At 39.8% G+C, this 26608-nt stretch overlaps 1 protein-coding gene across 14 annotated transcripts in view; it reads right to left on the bottom strand.

Moving 5' to 3' along the window:
- The window catches only part of RHBDD1 (rhomboid domain containing 1), a 150896-nt gene that overhangs the window by 47712 nt on the left and 76576 nt on the right, over window positions 1–26608 (bottom strand). For 11 of the 14 annotated variants that reach the window (XR_011539813.1, XR_011539811.1, XR_011539812.1 and 8 more), the window contains 3 exons: window positions 14796–14884; window positions 11292–11348; window positions 1844–1987 (listed from right to left, as the gene is read on the bottom strand). Coding sequence is in view for 11 of the 14 variants with exons in the window: in XM_070618485.1 (XP_070474586.1) it covers window positions 1844–1987; window positions 11292–11348; window positions 14796–14884 (290 nt within the window). In the remaining 3 variants the exon portion in view is untranslated. The remainder of the gene's footprint in view (window positions 1–1843; window positions 1988–11291; window positions 11349–14795; window positions 14885–26608) is intronic. The other 3 variants (XM_070618486.1, XM_070618488.1, XM_070618487.1) reach the window with 1 other exon arrangement.

The following is a 26608-nucleotide window of genomic DNA, read 5'->3' as shown; positions in this document are numbered from 1 at the left end:
GTAAATGAGGTTATCTTAGAGCAGCCAGCCTCAGCTGACCACTGCAGACACTCTAGCACATCAGCCAAGGTCACATAGTCTGGCCCAGCTGACGCATAAACTCAAGAACAAAAAGAAATGTCTATTGTTTTAAGCCATGTGTTTTGGGTGACTTGTTACACAGCAATAGACGACCAGTACGCCACAGTTTTGATACTCTCCACCTAATAAATACTGATCTATCTCTTCCTCTGAATTTCCCCTGCCGCCTTCATAATTTAGGTTTTCATTTCTTGTTCAGACTACTGCAAGTCTTCTGAGTTATCTCCCCTCTTGCTGTAATTGCCCACCTCCATGTGCACTGTAGCTGCTAAGACTGTATTCCTTAAAGTGTGAAATGAAGTTGTCATAATTTATGTATTCCCATCGTCTAGCATAATGCCTGGTACCCCCTACAGGTGCTCAGTCCTTGTCTGTGGAATGACTGCTGACAGATTCATAAAACACAGCTCTGATCACATCACTCCCCCCAGCAGAACTTACTGGCACGTACATCATATACCAGATCCATTTTCCACTTGGCCCATTTAATTTTAAGGCCTCTGGGATCAGGCCTCAGCTTAACTTCCCACTCTTTCTTCCCTTCCTCTCTCAGTGCACAGTTCAAAAGTGCAGGCTGGCTAACCACGACCCTTACTTCTGTGTCTGTGCAGATACTGACTCCTGCCTGGAAGACCCTTCCACATCTATGCAAACTCTACACATTCTTGAAGGTCCAACTCAAATGCCACCTCCTCCATGAAATTCTGAGGGCTCTAGTTAAGAAGAAGCTTGCCCCCTCTCATTGCCTCTAGAACTTAGCCTAAACTCTCTTAGGTACCTGATATTATGGTTACTGGTGTGTTACGGCGTCTCCACTCCCAGAGACTGTGAACTATTTTTTTCTTTTTTGGCTTGAGAAAGATCAGCCCTGAGCTAACATCTGTGCCAATCATCCTCCACTTTATATGCAGGTTGCTGCCACACTGTGGCTGCCAACGAGCGGTGTAGGAATGTGCCCAGGAACCAAACTCGTGAACCTGGGCCGCTAAAGCGTAGTACACCAAACTTAACCACTATACCATGGGGCCGGCCCTGAGACTGAACTTTTTGAGGACAGATTCCGTCTTTTACCTCTCTGAATTCCTTATTGTACCTAACACAGTACATGAAACATAATAAAACCTTAACAAATGCTTATTGGATGAATAGATGAGTTTTAGTCACTACTAAAACAATAAAACAGTAATACCCAAACCCATAAGCCAATCCCAGAACAAAGATGGCAAGAGAAATACAGTGGTTTTCATGTGTGAGTTTGTAAAAGAATCTTCTGGAAAGCTGGTTAAAAATACACATTCCAAGGTTCTGCCCCCAGAGAGATTGGTTCAGTAGGTCTGGAATGGAACTCTGAGTTTGAATTCTTATCAAGCTGTCCATGTGATTTTGAGGAAGGTGTGTGGGCAACACTTTGATACAAAGTGACATAGAGCCTGCTTTACAGATATGGATTCCAAAGCAAACTCCTTTTTTCATGCCCCTGAATTTTTTTTAGTTTTTTGACTTTAATGTCAAAGCATCGAATGCAGCAGGCCTATAAAAAGAACCACTTTAACAATACATACATAGTCTCGCACCTTATTAGCTGAGGTTGCTGGGCATATGGCATCACACCCCATTCCTTGTAATCACAATCTGCACACATTTTTTCATCTACATATCCTTTTTATAAACTAAAGTTTAATTTGCTCCAAACAGTCCTTTCTCAGACCATCTCACCATGTGAGGTATGCTTTAAAACAAGCGAAGGGTGCAAAATTCCTACCTCGGTCCCAAAGGCTGGCTCTTAATGCTCTCTCCAGCTGTTCCTCTTCACTAAGTCCTGCTGTGTACACATCATAGTTCCTGGGTACTTCTGCATAGTGACCTGGCCTGCCATATGGGTAAGAATCCTGATATCCAGAGTAGCCTACAGGCACAAGGAGAAGGTTACAGAACATTGCCATGGACCGTTCTTTTCATACTTCCTATTTTATAAGCAAAGACAATAACATGATTTATGCCATTATTCTGCATATAGTAATAATCCTCAAAATAAGAAAAGATGACAAATGGAGAATGCCATTTGGGGTGGGCAATGATTGTCTTGTCACTGTTGTATCCACAGTGCCCAACATAAGACTGAACATGCGTAAGTCCTTATGTGCTGAAAAGGAAGAAGATATTAATTTAGAAGGTATGAGCAGTACTAGAGAGAAGCCTGGAATAGGCTATTGACATACGGAGCAGCAGACTCTTAGAGTTTTAGAGTTAGTTAATACTTGGAGTATTTTCAGTGAAGTCCTGACTGGAGTCAAGGGAATGGCTGAAATGACAGTGGGTAAAGCCTTACTGTCTGGTGGCTGCAGACAATGAGAGGCAAACTAACATTTAATACATATACTATAGGGTTTCTCTGCTGGGTATGATACTTCAGATGGTAATAACTACGTTGAGATACACAAGCCAGTGTCTCCATAATTATAATTCTGTGTCAGGGATCATAGTTTCTATTAACAGCACTTTTAAGAAAATGGTTGCTAGATAAAATGAAAGACAACCTTGTCGTTAAAAAATACTTTAAGTATTAAACAGATACCTCATTAAAAAAGGTCAATTACAGAGCAAAGTTCACTTTTGCAAGGTATTTCCATCAATCTTTTCAAGTCAGCTTGAGTTTACTCCTTACATTTTCTTTAATCACCCACTTTCAAGGAATTTGTTTGGAAGAGATTTTTTTTCTTATAGGAGATTACCAATCTAATTCTGGTAGAATGAGAGAGAAGTAACAGTCTGTTTAATTTTTTCTCTTCTTTCCTTCCATTATCATACCCTTTGAAGATGATGTTTCAAATGTTTACTTAATGTGCTTTTTGTTGCTGATGAAAATTCCTTCCCTTCACTGTGACTCTTGTGTCCTATGTCGTCATATTACCTGACATAGCACATGCCTCAGTTTAAGCTTATTATTGCTTTAATAAGGCTATAGAAAAAAATACAATCAAGCCAAAAAGAGGAACACTGTAGGGTAGAACCTGGTTAATTTAAATTTCATATTTAGAATTTTTGATAATTGATCCTGCGGCTATTTTAAAATTTACTTTTGTGTTGGTTATGAAGAAAATGCTTTCCTAACATACAGGATTAAAAGGGAAACTTTAACTATTTCCCATAAGAATTTTCAGGCACTCTAAAAGTCTTTATTTTCATATAAAAGATGAAATGGAAATAAAACACACTAATCTAGTTTCAGTTGATAAACTTACGTAATTATACTTGTTTATATAAATATTTGTCATGTAAAGTATTTGTGTCTATTGGTTATGTTTTTATAGCAGCTTTAAAGCGATATAGTTGACATCCTATATAATTCACCAATTTAAAGTGTATAACTCAATGGCTTTTCATATATTCATAGAGTTGTGCCATCATCACCACAATCAATTTTAGAACATTTTCATCACCCCAAAGAAGAAACCTGAACCCTTTAGCTATCACCCCCCGATCCCTCCCAGCCTTAAGTAACCACTAATCTACTTTCTATCTCTATAGCTATGACTATTTTGGATAACAACATAAAAGGGATCATATAATATGTGGTGTTTTGTGTCTGGCTTATTTTATTTATCACAATGTTTTCAAGGTTCACCCATGTTGTAGCATGAATCAGTACTTCATTCCTTTTTGAAGCCAAATAATATTCCATTGTACAGATATATCATATTCCGTTTATTCATTTATCATTGACAGACATTTGGGTTATTTCCACCTTTTGACTATTGTGAATAATGCTGCTATAAACATTCACGTACGAGTTTTTATGTGGACACATGTTTTCACTTCTCTTGGGTACATACCTCGGAGTGGAATTTCAGGGCCATGTGGTATGTTTAATTCTATGTTTAACCATTTGTAACTCTGAAAATATTTTCCAAAGTGGTTACACCATTTTAAATTGGCACAAGCAGTGCATATGGATTCAGATTTCTCCACATCCTCACCAATACTCATTATTATCTGTCTTTTTAATTATAGCCATCCTAGTGGGTGTGCAGTGGAATATCACTATCGTTTTGATGACTAATGATGTCAAACATCTTTTCATGTGCTTACCGGCCATTTGTATATTTCCTTTGTAGAAACGTCTGTTCAGACCTTTTGTCCACTCTTACTGATTATTATAATGTTCTTCTATTTTGGTACTATTTTACTGAATGTTCTTGAAAATCACAAAAATGAATGATTTAAATAAGCACGAAATAAAATTGTTCAAGATTTTGGAGGCTAATTTTGACAAGCCTCACTCCTAATGGAGTAAAAATTAGTGGAGATTTACTAAATACCTCCAATAAGTCACCTTCCATATTCTCTCTCATGTTTCCCATGTCAGAATATTAACATTATGATATTTAAAACAGGAGAAGGATATGAGTAAATTTCCCAAATCCTCACAATGGTTTAGGATTGAAGTGCAATCTGGATACAATTTAAAACATGGACACCCTTCCTCAAATTGGTCTCTACTCAACAGAACCATCAGAAAAATTCAACTCCCAATGCTGTGTTGGGGAATACCCACCAGCAAGCTTCATATCCTGAGAGTAAAGAAGACTGTGGTACTTCTACAAATCTTGCTTTCTATACTTCTCACCAAAAAACACAAAAAACAAAAACCTTTCATATAAGGGCAAATGGTCAAAACACAACCAATATACTTCACGAAGAACAAAGAAAGGGGCAACAAGTCCAAAACATAATAGAATATTTATGGCTAAGTTGCTGAATAGCACAGGATACTTCAGCAATCCCTGAATAGAGCGACTACCCAAGTCCCTCAGAGTGCCAGTTATTTTATTGCAACAGAAAAAGCATATTGGGCACTTTCCCATACGGCTCATTACCACTTTCAACCCCCCATGGAAAGTCATTCTGTTACAGAAGGTCTAAGCAGCATTTCTACCTATCTACCCTCAAAAATGTTCAGCTAATTCAAAATCCAGAATAACCCAAAAGCTTTGAATACCCATCTATACGGATACCAAAAATAGAACATAACATCCAAGAGTTTTAATTGTCAGGTAAATTTGCTACGATGTGAGGCAACATTTTCTTGATACAGAAAAAGATTTTTCTTCATGTTATTTCTTATTTAAAAAAGAACCCAGCAGTGCCTTAATGAAATGTAGTCTACAACTCTAAACATCTGAATATTATAAAATCTAATTTGGTACTTGTCAGACAAAACAAGAGGAGGGAGAAAGGGAAAGTTTAGTGCTTTAAGTCAAAAAGACTAGTGTAGTTAAAAGTTCTATATCATCAGTCATAAATCATCAACAAGAACAAAAAACCCATCAATATCTATTATAATGAGAACAGGTCTCCTAGGACCGAAAATTTTCTACAGCTGTTCCATTGGCCCAATCAGATATTTTTAAATCTTCATAATAAACATGGCTGGAAAAACCTAACAATCAAACACTTAAGATAAATAAGTTTAAATTATATCCCACGATGAATACTAGTTTAATATTCTTTTGTCGCTATATACTTTGGCTCTATAGTAAAAGAAATTCTGGTTATCATTATTCTATTAACTACTCCATCTGTTCCTTATACACATACCAGGATTTCATGGCAAAAGAGATCAAGAAACACCACCAAGATTAGAAAAATTGGTAACAGCTTTTGAAACATTCATGAGGTTCTTTGACCTATAAAGACTTTTCCAGCTAAGGACGGCCATATTAAGAATAAATCATTACTTGTAAGAGATACATATGCTCTCATAAAAGTTCCCTAGATGACCATTAACATGGCCACCTGGCCTTATGTAGCTCTGCCTTTGAAGAAATCCAATCACTTCAGAGGAAAGAATATAAATATGGTAATCTTACAGGGGATAAGAAAGAAAAGTAAAAGAAGCTTTTAGTTTTGCCTTCAATCCTCTGGTCTGTGTGTCTGCTGTGCTTATGTCTCTTCCATATGAAGGAAGAAAGGAGCAGGTTTCCCTTTTTTCTTTTTTTTTAATAAATGCAAAAACGAACAAACAAAAAGAAAGAAAAGAAAGTAAGGGGAACTGCCCTATTTTGTAAGGTTAAATCAGCAGAATGTTCACTTTAGAGCTCTGTATAACAGAAGAAGCAGGGACTAGGAATCAGTGACTTGCACTTTTAGTCCTAGTTTATCACTGACTACCTGTATGATTTTGGCCAAGTTACTTAACATACCTAAATCTCAATTTGCCAGCTGTCACACAATATTTAGTCCTAGGAAATCTATGATAATTTAAGCCATGTCTCTGCACAAGTATCTTAGTACTATCCTCTTTGTCAAGAGGAACATTCCTGTTTCTTTTGAGGATTTAAAAAATGAACCAGGAGAGAAGCCCTTTTTCCTCTAGCAACTTCAAGGTGCTAGGGGCGAGGTCCCCTGCCTAGTGGAGAGAACAGTCAACAGGAAGAGAGAAATCACAGTGGGACTTAGAACTAAAACGATCTTCCTGTCCAAGCCACCTCTTTCTCGTCACATAGACCAATAAAGTTCTTCTTATACTTAAGTCATTGTGAACTGGTCTCCATAACCAACAACCAAAAGGACCCAATGCTCTTCCAGCTTATCAGCTTTGTCAATAACTAACCATCATACCGCCTCTCTTCAGATGAGTCCACACACAGTAGCAGGTGAGCTGGCCTTCCTTGTCCAGCAACTGTTCCTCGTCTGCACTAACACCACGTTTCTAGGATTTTAAGCATCCAAATCAGGAGAAGTAAAAGCCTCAGAAGTGAAACCTCTTCTTGGAGCAGCAACAGTATTCCCCTTTGTGGTCCCCAAACCTAGAGAACCTCAATCTAAACCTATAATTTCTGTTCCCGATCCCGTTAGAATTACCTAGGAAGCTTAAAAAGAAGTCCAAGTCCCTATCTCTGTCCTCATTCTGATTTAATTGGTCTGGGGTGAATTCAAGGCTTGGATAGGTTGTAAAGTCCCTCAGGTGGTTCATATATACAGCCAGGATCGACAATCATGACCCAAGCCTTTAGAACCACGTCAAAAACATAGCTTGAATGTAACTCCAATAGTATCACTCTAATGATTAAAGCCTTCAGAGGCACTCCAGCACATTCTGGATAATCCCAAACAGCCCTTTTCGTAAAGGCCTGAAAAGTCCTTTCCTCCCATTGCTTTCCTTCTACTGACTGATCAAGACTCAGCACTCCACTTCCTCTGGATAACCTCCAGTAACTGCAACCCTACTCCTTCCTCCCAGGCTGAGCACTGAATGCACTACATTAATATTGCTGGATTGGACTTCTACCTCTGCCAGGAAGGAGTAACTGCAACTGGATTAGCCCTCCTGCCATAACCAAGTAGAAGCCAGGAGAAAAATATATGAAACAAATGTTTCCAGACATTGTATAATAGGCAGGGCAGGATTTTGGACCTTGGGAGAAAGGAAATAAAGGAAATGAGCATAGAGGTACTTTCCAGACTGTGGTTCAGGGAGGGGGAACACAAGCAGGCACAGCAGGGTCCCTGAGTTGAGCTGGAATTTGCAGGGCAGAGCACAGCAAAGGAGAAAACTATGTGTACAGAAAAACCTCCAGAGATCTCCCTGAAGATATTGCTGAATATGTGTCATGTGTGTGTACGTGAAATGCCACGAGACGAGACAAAGAATGACTGAGAGCTATAAGCTGAACATTTCCCACAGCTCACTCAGGGCTGGCAGACTTTGTTTCAACCAGCCAGGGTAGAGCGTTCTTATGGAACAAACGACATTCAGGAAAAATCCCAAGAAAGAAACACCTCAGTAGTAGTGCAGAATTAACTCTAGAATAAAAGTTACTTTAGACCCACCCAGAGAATTTAAAAAAAAAACCAGAAAGATCAAACTAATCATCAAGAAACTTAACTGTGTGCCAGAACAAAGCCCAGTTTTCTTTTAAAGAAGATAAACTCTAGCACTCAATGCCACAAAATACACAATGTCTAGCATCCAATCAAAACTTACTAAATAAGCAAAAATTGTGACCCACAACAAGGAGAGAAATCAATCTAGTGAAGCAGATGCAAAAAAGATATAGAGGAGACAAAATTAGCAGTCAGAGACTTTAAGACAGCTATTAGAACTGTGCTCATCTCATTATATTCATGTTTTTATTTAAATCATGAGCACAGTTATAAATAAAAACATGAATATAATGAGGAGAGAAATGGAAGATATAAAAGAGAACTAAATGAAACTTCTAGAGCTGAAAAAGACAGTATCTGAGATGAAAAATTCATTAGATGGGACGCACAGCAGATTCGACATTGTGGAAGAAAGATCAGTGATCTTGAACACACAGCAATAGAAACTATCCAAACTGAAGCCCATATACATCAAGTAAAATAAACAGAGCCTCAGGGACTTGCGGGCCAACGTGAAGCAGTCTAACATTGGCATAACTGGAAATCATAAAAAGGGGGGATATTCTTTAGTTCTTTAATAAAACAAAAGCTGGAAGGATTGATTACCAAGAAATCTGCACTAGAGGAAATGTTTAAGAAAATTCTTGAGGCAAAAGAAAAATGATACCACATGGAAATTTGGATCTATAAAAAAGGGATCCTTATTTCTGTGGATCAACTGACACAAGCTGTGTGCCCAACCTGAGCTATGCATGTGATGAACAGACCCAAGGGGGAATAAAAAAAACAAAGGCTTTGAAAACTAAACTACCATATAACCCACCACACAAGTATCAGATTAACCTGTGAGTGGTACATGCATGTGATAGGCCCAAATAGCACAGTAAAGGATCTGAAAACTGAACTGACATTGGAATCCACCACCCACAGAAGGAGAGACAGAATTTGTGGTCTAAGCCTAACCAGGGTGACTGTCTGTGAAAACAAACAAAAAACTCCCCCAAAACCAACATGTTGCAAAGGATTTTCACAGGATCTGGAATCTCACAATATAATAATTTAAATGTTCAGATACAAGACAAAATTACTGGATATGCGAAACCAAAACAAAATGGAAGAATGTGACCAATTCTCTGGAGAAAAAGATAATCAACAGATGCCAGGCAAATGAGAGGACCCAGATGTTGGAATTATCAGGCAGATTTTAAAGAAGGTATAATAACCATGCTCCATGAGATAAAGATGAACACTCTTGAAATGAATGGAGAGGCAGAGTTTTCAGCAGAGACAAAGAAACTACAAAAACAGAACCAAATGGAAATTTTAGAACTAAAAAATAAAATATTAAAAAAAATTCACTGGATAGGTTTAATAGAGTCAACAGCAGACTGGAGATGACAGAGCAAAGAGTCACTGAACTTGAAGATAGATCAAGAGAAATTATCCTATATAAAGAACACAGAGGGAAAAAGTTGAAAAACATAAATAGAGCCTGAAGGGCTTGAGGGACGCTATCAAAATGTCTAAAATTCACGTCATTAAAATTTCTGAAGGACAGGAGAAAGAGATTAGTGGAGAATAAATATTTACAGAAATAGTATCTGAAACCCTTCCAAATTTGAAAGGCAAAATACATGAAGCAGAAACTGACAGAATTAAAGGGAGATAAAGATAACTTCACAATAATAGTTAGAGATTTTAAACTCCCCCTTAGCATTGACAGAAAATCAGTAAAGACATAGAAGATATAAATAAGACTATAAACCACCCTGACCTAATTGATATGTATAGAGCACTATACTCATCAATGGCAGAATACATATTCTTTTCAAGAGCACATGGTACATTCACCAGGACAGAACACATGCTGGGCCAAAAGAAAGTCTCATTAAATTAAAAGGATTGAAACTACACAGAGTGTGTTCCCTAACAACAAGAGAATTAAATTAAAAATCACTAAGAAAAGGATATCTAGAAAACCAGTAGTATATTGAAATAATAAAATACCATTCAGCAATAAAAAATATATTGATACATACAACAACATATATGGATCATAAAAAATTAGGTTGAATGAAAGAAGTCAGATACAAAGGAGTACTTAGTAAATGATGGCATTTATATGACTTTCAAGATTAACCTATGGTGAGGGAAATGAAATCAGAACAGTGGTTGCCCATGAAGAGAGAGGGAGATTGACTAAAGGAGACGTTTTAGTATAACTAACCATACATATAACTCCTGGTTATAAACTCTTTGAGACAGGGACTGTAGCTCTTTCCCCTTCTCACACAGTGGCAGGTCTGGCACTCTGCACAACATGGCCACTCACCAAGCTCTACTGGGTAAACCAGACTGGGGCTAAGAACATTCTATAGGAAAAGAAAGCAAAAGCACTATATATACATACATCAATAATTCTTTGTGCCTATATTATTTGAAGCAGAGGTCAAAAAGCTACAAATTGTGGTTCAAATCCAACCTGCTGCCAATTTTTGTAAATAAGGTTTTATTGGAAAACAGCTACCCCCATTAAGTTATGAATTGCCTATGGCTATTTTCATGCTACAACGACAGGTTGACTAGTTGTGACAGAGACCATAGGGCCAACAAAGCCCTCAGAGTCTAAAACATCAGCTATCTGGCCTTTATAGAAAAGGTTGCCGGTTCTCAACTGGCATGACTATAAAGAGACCCCGTGCTTGCTGCCGTAGCCTACGGCTTCTTTACCACCGGTGTGCTGGTACAGGTCTGGGATAATACAGCACATGCTTCCCAGGATGGGATGTAAGGGCCTTAGCCTAAAACAGGTCACATGCTTTAGCAGGAAGTCCTTTCTACCTACTTACATAGACATCTAGAAAGTCCCAAGGTATTAACTTATTAACTTCCTAGAGGAATGCCTATCTAGCCTCTTAGGGTAAGCATGATTCTTCCTGAATATGTAGATGGGGTGGACTAGGGGGACTTGCTTACCTGAAACTAACTTCTCACACTTAGCCAGGAGGACAGTCTCTTAGGCTGAGCATAGAGGAGTCTGGGTCTAGTATGAATCCATCCTGTCTGAGAGACCTCACGCCAATCACACAATAATTTCATGCCTGAGTTACCTCCTTCCCTGGCCTTCCCTACCAACGCACCCAAACATGTTCCCAGGGCTACCCCTCCAACTAGGTTGCAGGGATGTTAGAGGCACAATTACATGACATGTGAACTGCTCTACAAGAGCATAGATCAGTACTACTTTAAAGTGGCTCTATAGCAGCAAACGCTATAATTTTTAAAAATAAGTTAAAATTTATTAAATGAAATAAAGTGCTTACCTGAACTATTAAAGTAGTATCGCTGTTCTAGATAAGCAACATTGGAGGAAAACATGCCTAAAGAGGAAGGAAACAAACATTTTAATTGTTGTCATCAGGCTCCCCCAGCCAGCTTTATTGAGGTATGCTTGACAAAAAAAAAAAAAATTGTATATATTTAGCTTACACGGTGTCATTTTTTAAAAGCTGTACAATGTGATGATTTCATATATGTATGCATTATGAAATGATTACCACAATCAAGTCCATTAACACACCCATCATCTCGCATAGGTACTACTTTCGTGTGTGTGAGAACTCAAGATCTACTCTCAGTAAATTTCAAGTATACAATACAGTATTATTAACTATAGTCATGATGCTGTACAATAGATCACCAGAATTTATTCATCTTATAACTGGAAGTTTGTATCCTTTGACCAATATCTCCCCATTTCCCTCTCCCCACAGCCCCTGGCAACCACTATTCTAGTCTCTGGTTTCATGAGTTAAACATTTTTAGATTCCACATATAAGTGAGATCATACATTATTTGTCTTTCTCTGTCTGGCTTATTTCATTTAGCATAATGTCCTCCAGGTTCACCCATTTTTGTCACAAATGGCAGGATTTCCTTCTTTCTATGGCTGAATAATAGTCCATTGTACTTGTGTACACCACATTTTCTTTATCCATTCATCTGCTGAGAGACACTTGGGTTGTTTCCATATCTTGGCTAATGTGAATAACGCTGTAATGAACATGGGAGTGCAGAAATCTCTTTGAGAAACTGACTTCACCTCCTTTGGATATATACTGAGAGGTGGAACTGTTGGATTACATGGTAGTTCTACTTTTAATTTCTTGAGGAACCTCCATGCTGTTTTCCATGACTATACCAATTTACATTCCCAACAACAGGGTACCAGGGTTCCCTTTTATCCACATCCTCACCAACACTTGTTATCTCTCATCTTTTTGACAACAGCCCTCCTAACACTTCCTGATTTCAAACTATATTACAAAGCTATAGTAATCAAAACAGTATGGTACTGGCATAAAAACAGACACACGGACCAATGGGACAGAATAACCATAAGGCTTTAACTTCTAATCCTTCCAATAATTAGGAGATTCTTTATAACAAAGCTCAAGGTCATTTCAAATGATTTCTAAACAATTGTTAAAATAAATTCCATTGGGCCAGCCCTGATGGCCTAGTGGTTAAAGTTCAGCATACTCTGCTTTGGTGGCCCGGATTCAGTTCCTGGGCACAGAACCACACCACTTGTCTGTCAGTGGCCATGCTGTTGTGGTGGTTCACATAAAAAAGAAAAAGAAAGGAGGAAGATTGACAACAGATGTTAGCTTAGGGCAAATATTCCTCAGCAAAAAAAACCAAATAAATGATTTTCCTCTTGTTTGAGTCTAGCTCTATAGGGAACAGAATGTGTGTGGGACACTTAAATCCTAATTTATACTCTCTGAAGCTTTTTTTGGGGGGGGGGAAGGGGGGAGATTAGCCCTGAGCTAACTGCTGCCAATCCTCCTCTTTTTGCTGAGGAAGGCTGGCCCTGAGCTAACATCCGTGCCCACCTTCCTCAACTTTATTATATGTGGGATGCCTACCACAGCATGGCTTGCCAAGCAGTGCCATGTCTGCACCCAGGATCCGAACCAGTGAACCCTGGGCCACCAAAGCGGAATGTGCACACTTAACCGGTGCACGAAAGGGCTGGCCCTTCTCTGAAGCTCTTTAAAGCTCTCTTGCTTGACATAAGATACTTTGCCTCCTAAGGTACCAAGCTCGGGCTTTGATGTCTCTGTACAAGTAGAGATGCTCTGGCTATAGAAGCTGCTTCCAACAAGGGTGTTAGGAGAGCCACACTCCTTACCCTTCCTAAGGGACCTTCCCCTTTCTTGTCCCTAAAAAGGCAGTAGGGCAGTCAATTCAGCACTGCTGAAGGAAGGGAGAGAGGGAACAGTGACAGGCACACCTTCAGTGTGATCCTCCTCTTCCAGGAGTTACCAGACAGTAGCCTTCACGTGCCTGGTTATTTTCCACAGGGTTCCTGTGTCACTGCAATTCTCAGATTATTCTAGATCCCTCTCTGGCTTCATGGGAAAAAAGGCAGAGAGATTTCAGGCTATTTGTAAATAGCACTGAATGTTTGTTTCAACTTTTAGTATGTAATTTTCTACTGTATTACTCTGAAGATAGAAGGATGTAAAAATAAGTCTCCATAAAAATAGGCAAGATTTTAAGAAGGAAAACTAAAGAGTTTAAATGTTCTAATTGTAGGGAAAATCCTCCTCAAAAACAAAATACTTGCCTAAATTTTGCAAGATGGCTGCAGAAAGCTTTACTCACCACTTAATCTTCAGACACACATAGAAAAATGAAACAAAACATTAAACTCCCGAGAAGCATTTCTTTTCCTTTATCAGTACTGAGCGCATTTGGGCAACACAACTCATTACTAGATTTCCATAATTAAGTTATATCAAAAATATAATAAAACTGGACATTTTCAATAAATGAAGCTCCTGCTGCCTCCTCCACACACACACGCTGGAAACACAGTATTAAGCAAATGTAAGAAAATGGGAATCTGCTTAGATTCAACACGGTCTGTAAAAATCATCTGAAAGTGAACGCAACCTGCTCATAAAGGTGACAGTGCAGCGCCTGGAAAGCTTCCTGATATCATGAATATTATATGGTGCTCACGAATAGCAGTCAGTGGCACAAACTGCAAAAACAAATTATTTATGGTTCAAGAAAAGGCAAAATAGTCTCAGAAGATTTTCCATGAATAAAAGATGAAATATGGGAACTCATATGGTCTATAAAACAAGTGTTTGCAATATAAGGAGACCCTTATAAGTCAACACCAGTATAGCATTTTAAATTAAGAGGTCTAAAAAATTCATAGATTACTAAATAAAATAAAGTATTTTCATTGAGCATCAATTTGAAGGGGAAGAAAGCAAAAAAAGAAAGAAAAAATTATTAAAGCAGGAGCCAAGCTGCACGCCATAACAGACTCGGTTTGGCTATGCATGAATACGTCTTGCCCGCCAAGGACCTAGTGGTCATTCTGAATTCTTTAAAATACTGGCCTTGCACTTCAGTACAGATTTGTTTTTCTTTTTTAACTCTGCCTTGCATATATATTAATTCATGAAATATTATAGAAGAATGCATCATCTTAAACCCACTTTAGTTCTCTGCATTTTCAAGGAAATTGTGTTTTTCTGTGCGTAGCATTAATGCTAAGGGTGGTGTAAATATATACTACTATTTGTCCCCTAAAAAAGCCTCAGGTTTAAAATTTGGGTTTTCAGCCTCTTCTTTGGAGCAGTATGAAGAACTGGACCAGCTGTTTTACCTCTTGGTTTAAAAAGAGCCTGTTAGGGAATTCCTAAGCTGCACCACAGGGAAACTGGGGGTTGCTTCTGTTCCCATTAAAATTAAGATGAACTTCCAACTCATTGTCACGCCAAAGGCGTTTTGTTCTGTACCTGCACACGTTTCCATGATTTTCTTCAGAGGCCCGTGCGTGTACATTAGTCCAACAAGAATCCCGGCCAGATGCCCGGCGAAGGAAGTCCTAGGAGAGAAGGAGACCCTCTGTGAGTGTTTGTTCTGCTGCTGATTAGATACATTCTGTCTTCTCGTTAGCCCAGGGCACGTCAATTAGTCACAGTCTGCACGCTTTGTTCCACATCACGTCTTTTATGCCGAGCAGCATTTAACTCAGTCCAAAGAACATTTCCTACCTTAAAAAAAAAAGTACAATGAATAACCACCACCACATGTTTAAAATGCAATATCTCTTCTGGACCAAGAGAGGTGGACTGGCTCCTAGAGAGCAGCAGAAGCATTTTGTCAAGACAACCCATTATATTTCTTCCAGTTTTTCTCTGTAGCTCTTATCACAAAATATAAAGGAAATCAGTTTTCTCTGAATTAAATCTTGAGTTAACCAGCCATTGTGAGGGACAGATCTGTGCTCACAGCAGAGCAGATTGCTGCATTTTTATACACCACTGACAAGTGAAGCAGAGAGCAAGAGAAACTCAGCATAAAGACTGAGATGTCCCGCTAAAGTCATCTTCATATGTACCTTTCAGTTGCTCAGCAAAAAAGAAACAAAAATGTAAACCTCAAGCTTGAAAGATGACTTAGAACATTAAATTGGTTCCACTCTGCTTAAAATGGCATCTAAGATTGGCAATCACTTATAAATATAAACACAAGGCAAGCCCCAGATAAGTAAATGTTGAATGAGTAAAAGAATAAATGTAAGATAACCACCCAGCGGGTCTCCCAGCTCTTGCTTTCAATGCATCACACACACTGCCATCAGTTATGCTCCTAAAACAGAGGGTCAGTCATGTCACTGTCATCCTGTGAAACCCACTGACTCCTCTGTTTCCAGAACCTCTAGTGTGCAGTCAAAGTCTTCCAACACTTGGCCTTGCCCATCCCTTCCCTCAATCCTCATCGCCTGCTAAACCCATCCCTACACCCCACTTCCAGGCCCCTCAAGACTCACAGATGACCACAAGGCTAAGCTCAACAGCAGCTCTATCATAAAAACCATGCCCCAGTTGAAGAGTCACTCTTTACTTCCACTGCCTTTCCTCAGGGCTGTTGCTTCTGCCTTTATTATATCATGTATCCAGCCTGCTGGGCAGCAAAGGTTTACAAGTTTGCCTGTCTCTCTCTCTCTCTCTCACAAACTCCCTGAGGGCAGCAACGGTGTCTTATTCATCTGCTATGCACAATTAGAAGCTAAAAAAAAAAAACCAAACAGGGGCCTGGCCCCATGGCCGAATGGTTGAAGTTTTGCGTGCTCTGCTTTGGCAGCCTGGGTTTGCAGGTTCAGATCCCAGGCATGGACCTACTCCATTCACCAGCCATGCTGTGGTGGTGTCCCACATATAAAAAGTAGAAAAAGACTGGCACAGACGTTAGCTCAGGGCAAATCTTCCTCAAGCCAAAAAAAAAAAAAAAAAAGAGGATGATTGGCAGCAGACGTTAGCTCAGGGCGAATCTTCCTCTGTAAAAATCCAAAAAAACCAAAAAGGCCAAGTATATGAATACACTTCATGGCTTAGGGATGCGACCCCTCACTCCAGAAGGGAGTCAACTGAAAGTTAACCAGGAGCTGGGTGTAAACTCCAAGAGCCCAGTGACTTTTGTGGTTTTCACATATATATTACACAGATCTAGAGCTGTGCATAGCCTAGGACGGACACTCAAATATGTGTTCAATGAATGATTCGAGCGGCCCAGGATAGTTTCATCAAGAGCACCAGGAGGCAAGTTAAAACCGCTACACATTCAACTTGGAGGGTGTGCTGAGCCCTGGCGGGGAGGAAGCTGAGGAGCTGACATTTAGTCACCCACTCGAGAGCCAGAGTCAAAACCAATACACTCACCTCCCACAGCAGCCACCGACAAGTGAAAGGCCTAGAATACCTCAGGCAAGACAGCTCCAAGTAATGCTCACTGTCTCAGAGCTGGTGAAAGACTTGTTGGCTCTCAGGAAAAGAAGACGCAATGGAACACTTCAGAGAAAAAGACGAGAAGAAGCCTACTGTAGACAGTGTGGTACTGCCGCTTGTTCCCATTAGCCAATTCAGTCACACTCCTGCCCAAACAAGCCCCTGCATACGTCCACACACACTGAAGATCTCACACACACACACACACACACACACACACAAAATCATTCCTTCAGGACAGTGATTATTTTCATCAAGTATATCTACCTCACGGTATGTGTAAACCGATAAAATACAGGATCAGACACTTGGTTTCCCATTTACAGGGAAAAACAGCATGTACTATGCTTTTCTTTAGCTTTTCCTTAAAAAAATATTTAATTTTGCTTATTTTATTCTATTTTTAGGCCAAGGAAAACTCTCCGACTAGTTCTAGGAATGGCTGAGAAAGTGGTAGTTTGAGGGATACAAAAAGAGGCCAGAATCAATTTTTTAAAAATAGTAACCTCAATTTAACTGAAAAGGATAAAATAACATCAATAGCTTTGAAACTTTTAAAACCAATCTTTATGGTGAATCATATAGATATAAAATAACATGGGAGAAAATTTCAATTTAAAACCCCAACCTTTTAATCAATCTTGAATCTCACAATTTAGAGTACAATACAGTTAAATAAATTCCTTATCTTTCTAAACGGGTTTGCAGAAGTCTGAGTTATAATCTAATTGTCCTAATGTAATTGCAAATAACTAGAGAAGGGAGGGTGGCAGACCAGAGACCGTATTGCATTATCCTCCGACATTCAGCATTTTCCACAAAAGTTCCATCTCAAAATTCTAGCTGTCCTTTTCATTTCATTTAAGATCTATAAAGGTGTTCCTTCTTTTGAATAAAAATAAGAAGAGATTATGATCTTATTCAGTTAAAACTGAGAATCTCTCAACGTTACACAAGAAAGGGTAGGATTCTACCAATGAAAAGGGAAACATACCCTCATTTTAAGAGGTATATTAACTGTGTCCATGCTGTTTGTAACCATTTGAAAAACCACCTCCCTTCGCCCTCTAAGAGATACCCTGTCCTGAGAGAGGAAATGGACCCGCAGAGAGCAAATGGAAATGGAACTGGGGACTGTCTTCTCCCCAGCAGGACTGAGATTAGGGATTCTAATTAGGGATTAGGGGGTGCTCGGGAGCCACAAGGAGGCCTGGTCTTTGGGAGAAGAAGACCCATCTGAGTGCTCTAACCGGTGGCTGGGACTCACCTTCCAATGTAGCAGCTTTCAAAACAGACTGTGTGATTATGATCATAATTACACAGGCAAGCAGACATTTTGACATTGGCGGTACGTGAGGAAGCCCATGGCTTCACAGCAGCCCTCCTTCAAAGATGCACGCTCTACTCTGTTCTTAGTTACACATGGAGGCTGACATCCCAAATATCTGCTTCCAGGAACAGCTTCCTCTTGACCTGACTAGGTCTTAGGCTAGGACTAAGGATTTGGTTACGACCCTCCACCATTTTCCTAATTCAGAGTAATTCCTCGGACACAGGACAGCCATATTCAACTCTAAATCGATGACCACATCTAGTGCTGTAAATGGCCTGACACTAGCACTCAATAAACACCTACTGAAAGAGTGAACAAGTGGAATTAAAATTACATATAAAATGCACATATCTAACATACATTACAACTGTATTATAAAAACACAAATTACACAGGGTCACCAGTTAATAGTTGTTTTAGTACCAAATTTCACTGGGAGAGAGAACGATTGAACACAGCCCCCCACACACAAGCACACTTGGACAATGTATTATGCAAAACATATGCTCAATTAACAAAACACCAGCACTAAACCTATTATTATACCCTAAAATTGGTCACTTAGAAGCTTTATTTCTTCTGATAGCTCAATAGCGACTCTCTTTAGAAAATTCTAACAGCTATAATCAAATACCAACTGTGATGGTGAGATACAGTCTCAGGGGCCAGATAGATCGCTGCTTTGCGTAGCCACACAGGTTGTGCACTGCACAGGCAAGAAGAAAAATAATTTGTCCAGGGTCTCAATAGTTCCCTAAAGTAACCAACAGATCTAACATTCAAATTCAGGTCACCGTATCTCAACTTCAGAACGAGTGAAGTATCGATGTAATTTTATTTTAATAGGGGACAATACCCTAATCCGGTAGTTCTTAAACTTGTTCAGGCTCTAAATCCATTTAAATGTCTGACGAAAGCCATGAATCGTGTCTGCGGAAAAACTACACATACACAAAATGTGTCACCTCTGATTTTCAGAAGTTCATGGGTGGCTTGAATTCCATCCATGGACTTCTCCTTAAAAACCTGTGCCTGACGTGAAAATAATCCATCATAAACCGAAGAATTTCAGACATCAACACCAAGTCTAAGCAGTTAAATACTCAATTGGCAAAACATTTTGTTTGCACTCAAATCCTAACACAGAGGCAGCCATTTACTTACACTACTGAAGTTAATTAACATGTCCAATTTCTGGGTTTGCCCTTGCTCTGTAATGGTGTGACCTACTTCTGGGTTCAACTTCCTTCTTGCTAAAGTCCAACTTTTAGTAATTCTTTCAGTTAAAGTCTGAAGGTAAAAAATTCTGCTAGTCTTTGTATGTCCAAAAAGGTCTTTATTTCAGCATCCTACTTCGATGATAGGTGTAGGATCTACCACTGCTGCTAAGAAATGTGCTGTCAACTGGACAGTCATTTTTCTGTAGGTAATCTGCCTTTTCTCTCAGCTTTTAAGATTTTCTCTTTCTTTTGGAATATACTGCCATTATACCACAATCATTCCAGTTGTGGATTTATTTTTTTTGTTTTTGAGGAAGATTAGCCCTGAGCTAACATCTGCCACCAATCGTCCTCTTTTTTGCTGAGGAAGACTGGCCCTGAGCTAACATCCATGCCCATCTTCCTCTACTTTATATGTGGGATGCCTGCCACAGCATGCCTTGACAAGCAGTGCGTAGGTCTGCAACCGGGAACCCCCAGCTGCCAAAGCAGAACAAGGGAACTTAACCCCTCATCACTGGGCTGGCTCCTGTAGATTTGTTTTCTTCATTCTCCTTGAGATTTGCTGGGCTTTTTCAATCTGTGGTCTTATGTCTTTCGACAATTCTGAAAAATCTTCGGCCACTATTTTTTTGTCCTGTGGAGCTCCAGATATGCAGCACTTGCATACTTCCTGACACACAATGGGGGCTCATCACTTGTTTATAGAAAAAAAACTAAAAAAAAAATTAAAAATGCAAAAAAAGAAAGTTAAAAATCAAATCAGTGTTGCTACAAATTACATATAAGGGATAGTGGTGGTGGAAAGGTAATTTTGGAGCAAAACTAAGATTAAGATATTATTGTGGATTATCTTCAATTATATCTCAATAAAGCTGGAAAACAAAAGATATTATTGTAGATATCAGTTATACAAACTATACGCAGATATTAACACCAACACTCAGTGTCCTTTCCTATCATGCCAGCATAAACTGATCCTCATTCCTTTAAGAGGCTATTTGTAAGGCCGAGCTAAGTGGTTCTGCATAATGTTCTTGCTCCCAAGTGCCACTGTTAAAGAATCAAAAACTGAAGCTATGATTGAAAGCTGTGACAAGCTATAAAGGTCCTCCTCTCTTAAATGGCAAATTCTCTCCACAGTTGAAGAGGCTGCCCTCTCAGGCATAGCTCAGAAAGTAGAAAATGTATTACTCTAAGATATAATCTCACGGTGTATGCAGAGCAAACGACCTCATTAAGGATGTAACTTGATGGAGACAGTGTCAGACAAGGAAAGAGAACAAGGTACGGTAAGAGGCAGTCAGCTAGAAGTGGCCTATTGTATTGTATGTTCCATAATTTCCTCCCGTAAAAGCAGTTAACACCAGGTAGGCATTGAACTGATCAGAAGTTCTGGGGTTTGGGGATCTTAATAAATGGTCCCAAATTGGCATTACAGCAACAAGATATGGCGAGGATTTTTCATGTTTTTGAACCTTAATGCCACTAGGAAAGATCTTGATAGGACTGCTTCTTCCCAAAATAAACTGTTCTTAAGTTGTCTGGTTTCTGTCCTTGATGCTTTTTTCAACCACTATACCCGCACGTGTCCTTGGCAATGGCAATTTGGGAGGGAAATTTGGTCACTGTGTTCTCTCTCTTTACCATTCCTCTCTGGTGCCCCTCTCCTGTCACCTTTGGCAGCAGAAGTGAAAACTAGCCACCTTCCAACATTATATCCCCCCAAAAGTAGCTCTATTGGCAATGCAACCCTTACTATCTAGGTCAGTTTATTAAACAATGCACCAACCTCAGATGGAAGGCTGGGAGCTGACCATTTACTTGAGTCCCAGCCAAACATTATCTGGGCAAAAACAGGGTACTGCAAAGAAAGGAGAAGCCTCTTCTACAGAAGAGCTTCGAAGATCATAGATGATGACTAGTAATTCCTTGGCTTTCAATTCCATGTCCCTCAGCCTGGCAGCAAGGTAATTCCACGAGCTGGTTCAAGGAGGTAACATTCATTCATTTATTCATCAAATATTTACTGACTGACTACTATGTAAACAAGACAAACACAGTCACTGCCTCACGGAGCTTACAATCCAGTGGGGGAAGCACACACATACACTAGTTGCAAATGGTGGTAAGTGTAAGAAAGCAAAGCTACTTTCTCCCTAGAGTGGTTTAGGATGGCTCCTTAAGTGGCATTAAAGTGACACGCACTGGATTTGGAGCCAGCATGCCCAGAGGTGAGGATGGGAGGGAAGAGCACACATGTATGAGCTGTGAGGCAGGGAAGAACTCGGTGTTTCAAAAATATCAAGATGTTTATTAGGTGGCTGGAACATAGCAAGCAAGGGGTAAGGACATGGGGTTTGGCATGAGACGAATTCAGAAAGACAGGGAAAAGTCAGATCCTAGAGGTCTCAGGTGCCATGGGAAGGAATCGGGTTGTTTTCTAAGTACATTGGGAAGCCACTGGAAAATTTTAAACAGGAGAATATTTAAGAGTGATCTATCTTGTCTGCTGGGAGAACAGACTCTAGAGAGGCAAGAATGCCCAGTGTAAGCAGAAGACCAGTAAGAAGGCTAAGGTTGTCCAGGTGAAAAATGATGGCAGCTTGAAAGAGGATGCTGGCAGTCCAGGTGGAGAGATGTAGATGGTCTGAGGTCTATTTTGGTGGTAGAGATAAAAGTATTGCTGATGGATTCAGTGTGGAAGTGAGGGAAAGGGAGAAATCTAGGCTTCTGGCTTGTGCAACGAGATGGACAATGGAACCATTTACTGAGATGGGGAAGATGGGTAAAACGTTAGTGTGAGGGAGAACTCAAGAGCTCAGTTTTGATGTGCGTACTTTGAGATGCCTGAAAGACAATTAAATAGAGAGATCTAGTAAAGTACTCAGGAGGTAGCTAGATACCACGGTGGAAATTGAGAGGAAGAAGGATTCAAAATATTGCTCCCATATTTCATTTTATTTGACTCCTAGAATATTCCTACACAATAAGACTATAATATCTTTATATATATAACATAACATATTATACACACACAAATATACATGCACGTACCTAAAAATAAGATTTAAAGGAAATACATAAAAAAGCCAGTAGCAGATAATATGGGGGGTAATATTCCCCTTTCTATTTTCCAAACTTCTTATAATATAGTGTTTTAGTAATTTCATTACTTTTCAAAAAATAAAAAGGGAACAGAAACTGAGCAAGTCTCTCCTTTAAAGAACAGTATTTCTCTCATCAATGTGATGGATAAATCCAAATATTTTTGTTATTGTTGGGGTAAATTGTTAAGAATGCTTCTCCCATTTGGCACATGAGAGTGGTTTTAATAGCACTCCAGATGAAAATCATAATCACTAGCTTTGTAGTCTTGCTAAGTTTGTTTAGAATCTGTGTTGTTATTCAAATCTCTTTCAAAACAAAATGAAAGGTTGTGCCAAATTAAATGAAAGCAACAGGTAAGTGAAATTACGCACACAATAAATGAACAACAGTCTCCCCACACACACTTAACTGGGGCACAGATGCTAGAGAGTCAGTGCAATTCTCTAAGGGAGGCCTGTGTTCTTTTCCTCATCAGACACTTCACGTAACTAGACACATCCTCAAGTTCCCTTTCCTATAGCTTCCATATTCACTGTTGAGTAGATTCCACTGGCCAAAAGTCTCTCCATCTGCTCGGCACCACCCTATGTCCACCCCAGCCCCTAGGATGAATCTAGGAAAGCGGTTAAGAGCACAGGGACTAGAGTTAGAGCCCCCAGGACTGCATCTCGGGTCTGACACCTTCCAAATCAATGTGAACCTTCACTGGGCCTTCCCAGTGCCATGGCCATAGCTCAGGCCTCTCCCTGGCTTAGTCAACCTTGCAAGCCTGATTCGAAGCCATAAGCCCCTTGGTAGCTCCCCAGTGTTTCCAGAATGAAATACAAGCAAGGCTTGTTAAATCCTTCATTCATCTGCCTGCCTCTTAGCCTTCTCTCTCTACTGCCAGCCCCCAGACCTACCCCATCCCAACCTTGAGCCATTTACAAAAGCCATGCTTCCACTGTTCCTGACTTAGAATGCACTATTCTCTTTGCCCTCCACTTCACCCAGCTGAGCCCTAGCAAAACAGCCTTCCTGATCACACTCGGCCAGTGCCTCCCCTTAGGACAGGGTAGAGGCTGCTCCTTGGCCCCTCAGTATCCTCCAAGTTCCTCTAGCATTCAGAAGTTTCCTTGTCCGCTGATGTGTCTGCCACCAGCGTGCTGCTTAGTCTAGTGGCTCTCAACTCTTTCACACCCAATAGCCCCCTTCTAACCCAAATATTTTATAATGCTCCCTCTATTTACTTGAAATGGAATTTACAAATAACACACCTACACACATACTTTTAAAAACACAGGCACATGTACACATAATCACAACTCAACATAACGTCCTAGCTGTAAAAACAAGAAAAAATAAAAAGAGTAACATAATAAAATAATATGAATGAATAAATGCTCAGGCACAACACTGCCAGAAGACATACGTGCACTTATGTACGGAATCCACATGAATGCAGGAACAACAACGCAGGCAGATACAGATGGGCTTTTTGTGACTCAAACACCACAGGCAGGCTCCATCGGTGACACAGTTTTATGTGAGAATAAATAAAGTTGACTTGAAGGAAAACACAATTTTCCCTTAAGTTACGTTTACAATTCAATTTACAGTTTTCCTGGAAAAGTCAGTGTATATTAAATCCACGCCAAAAAAAAAAATCTTGTTTTTATATGAAAAGTACAGTTAGGTTTTAGGCTCAGATAATCATAAACAACTTTTGCACCTGCATAAATGCCCTTTCAACAGATGTGGGGTTGTGTGCACAAGACCATTCTTGTCGTAGGGGACTGTCCTGTGTGGTGCATGGCAGCTAGTGCCTCTGGTCCCTCTGCACACCAAATGCCAGTAGCATCCTCACTAATCATTATAACTAAAAACAACTCTGTGAATTTCCAAAATCCTTCCTGGGGACCAAGCCACCAATCCCAATGGAAAACCACTGGCTTAGCGCACAGCAAATGCCTATTCAACGTTTGTTGAATTGATGACCTTTAATCATTAGGCCTCAAAAATATTTCTTTCCAATGTATTTCTCATGTGACCACACTATGCACAAATTCCACGGATTCCAAGTAAATCTATAGCATATTGAACTGATATGCAAGAAAACTTCCCACCACAACTGAAATGCACATGGGAAGTTAGAGCATTTGAAAGAGGCCATGATCACTTACACATTGCACTGTGGAAGAATAAATGCAACTTGGCACGTGAAAAATGCTCTGCCATCTGCTATCACTATAGACGAAAATATTTCTGGATACCACATGAACAATTATTTGCACATCACCTCCAGAAAGTAAATATAAAATGAAAGAGAAGTTGGATTGTTTATAGCCTGATTTTAACATGTGCTACTGTTATGAAGCAAATAGATGTTCCTGTGAACTCAGCCTTTTGGAGGTATTTTCAGAAGCAGTGTCATAACTGGAAATCCCATGGCCCTATGGTAGCTGGGCTCTCTAAGGTTGCAGGAAGAGATTGGCTTAGGAACCTCCACTAATGGGAGTTCATCAGAGGGATACACAAGGAAGAAAGGATGGCAGGAAATGGTCTCAACTGTGAGCTGTGGAAATGACTTCTACACTTCCTTGTACACACCATAACATGAATGAATAGGCTGCCCTTGCCAGCTGGTAGTCTTGAGCCACTGGTTGGTTCTCAACCCTGGCTGAATCTCTTAAAGAGGTTTTAGAAGTCACAGCTCCTTGGACTCTACTCTCAGAAATTCAGAAAAATTGCTCAAGAGTGGGACCCTGACATTGTTCTCATTTGTTGGGTTATTTTTTGGTTTCATTGTTTTTAATTCTCCAGGTGATTTTAATGTATTGAGGTTGAGGACTGTTGATCTTAAGCCAAAGTTCAAATTCTAATGGTGAGATTTCAGCTGTCTTATTAGGCCAATAAGAAAAACATTCTGAGTGTAGGTAAGACTCTTCACCCTACAAATTACCCTATGGAAGGGACATGTGTTTCCCTTCTTGGTAAGTTGGTCTTAATATATTCTACTGTAATGCTGCAAGAGAGAACTATAGCTTTGAAAATTCATGTAAGGAAACATATGAACTTACTTCAAAAGATTGACAAGTTCTTTGGACTTATAAAAACCTGATAATTCAGCTAGCAGATCCACACATCCAAAAAAGTCATATACACATGGCCAAAGATGACAGGAAAAAGTTAAGGAAATCCCTGAATCCCTAGATCCAACACAAAGACAGGGAAACAAAACTGGATCATAAAGTTGGCCTATAATTTCAGAGAAAGCAAATTCTACTTGTGGTTAAATCTGGTCTGAATCAAAATCCTGACTATGAATGCCCCATCTACTATATGACTCAGAGATGTGGGTGTGCCGTTGACATCACATACTGCATAGTGCTTCTGTAGAAGCTTTATCAGTATGCCTGTAGGACATGGTTAATGTTCAACAAGAGCACAGAACTACCATTACACAGTTCTGAAAACTGCCCACTGGAAAGGAACCTGTCTATGCAATGCAACTTGATAGGTTGAACACCCACCTGTAGGCAAAAGCAACCCACATAGGCTCATCTCAGAATAATGTCAGAGTCAAAGAAACACAGTCCCACCTCCAATGGAGGCCAAAGGAGGGCAGATATTCACTCATCTCCCTTCCTGACAACTAGAGCACAGGCATGGCACCTATACTTGGCCAATGAGATCCACCTGGTATCTAATCTTGGGACTCTCTGATGAGAATCCAATGAAGAGTGGCCAGTGGCAACAAGTGTCCATCTAGTTCTCACAGGTTTTGCCAGCCCAGTACTTCAGTATTCCCTACAATTCAAGAAGTTACCTGATATCCTTCCAATAAGTCCTTTTGTGGTTAAGTGTGCCAGAGTTGACTTCTACTGTTTTCAACCAAGAATCCTGACTGGTAAGGTACAGGCACATATATGAATGCCAAGAGGATTAGTGGCTCTATTTTCTCTAGAACTGTAACCCTTAGGATGATGCAAAACAGAAGCTGTTTGTTAACTCTGTCACCATGTGGAGAAACATTTCCTGAGAAAGTTGTGGTAGACAGATTCTATGATGAGCCATGATGATCCCTGATTCCTGGTATTCACGCCCATAATCCTTCTTCCTGAGCATGAGTGGGACCTATAGCTTGCTTCTAACCAACAGAATGTAGCATGCCACTT

This window comes from Equus przewalskii, chromosome 5, assembly GCF_037783145.1.
Source record: "Equus przewalskii isolate Varuska chromosome 5, EquPr2, whole genome shotgun sequence".
Lineage (NCBI taxonomy): Eukaryota > Metazoa > Chordata > Mammalia > Perissodactyla > Equidae > Equus > Equus przewalskii.
This window is presented reverse-complemented; position numbering and strand designations above follow the sequence as displayed.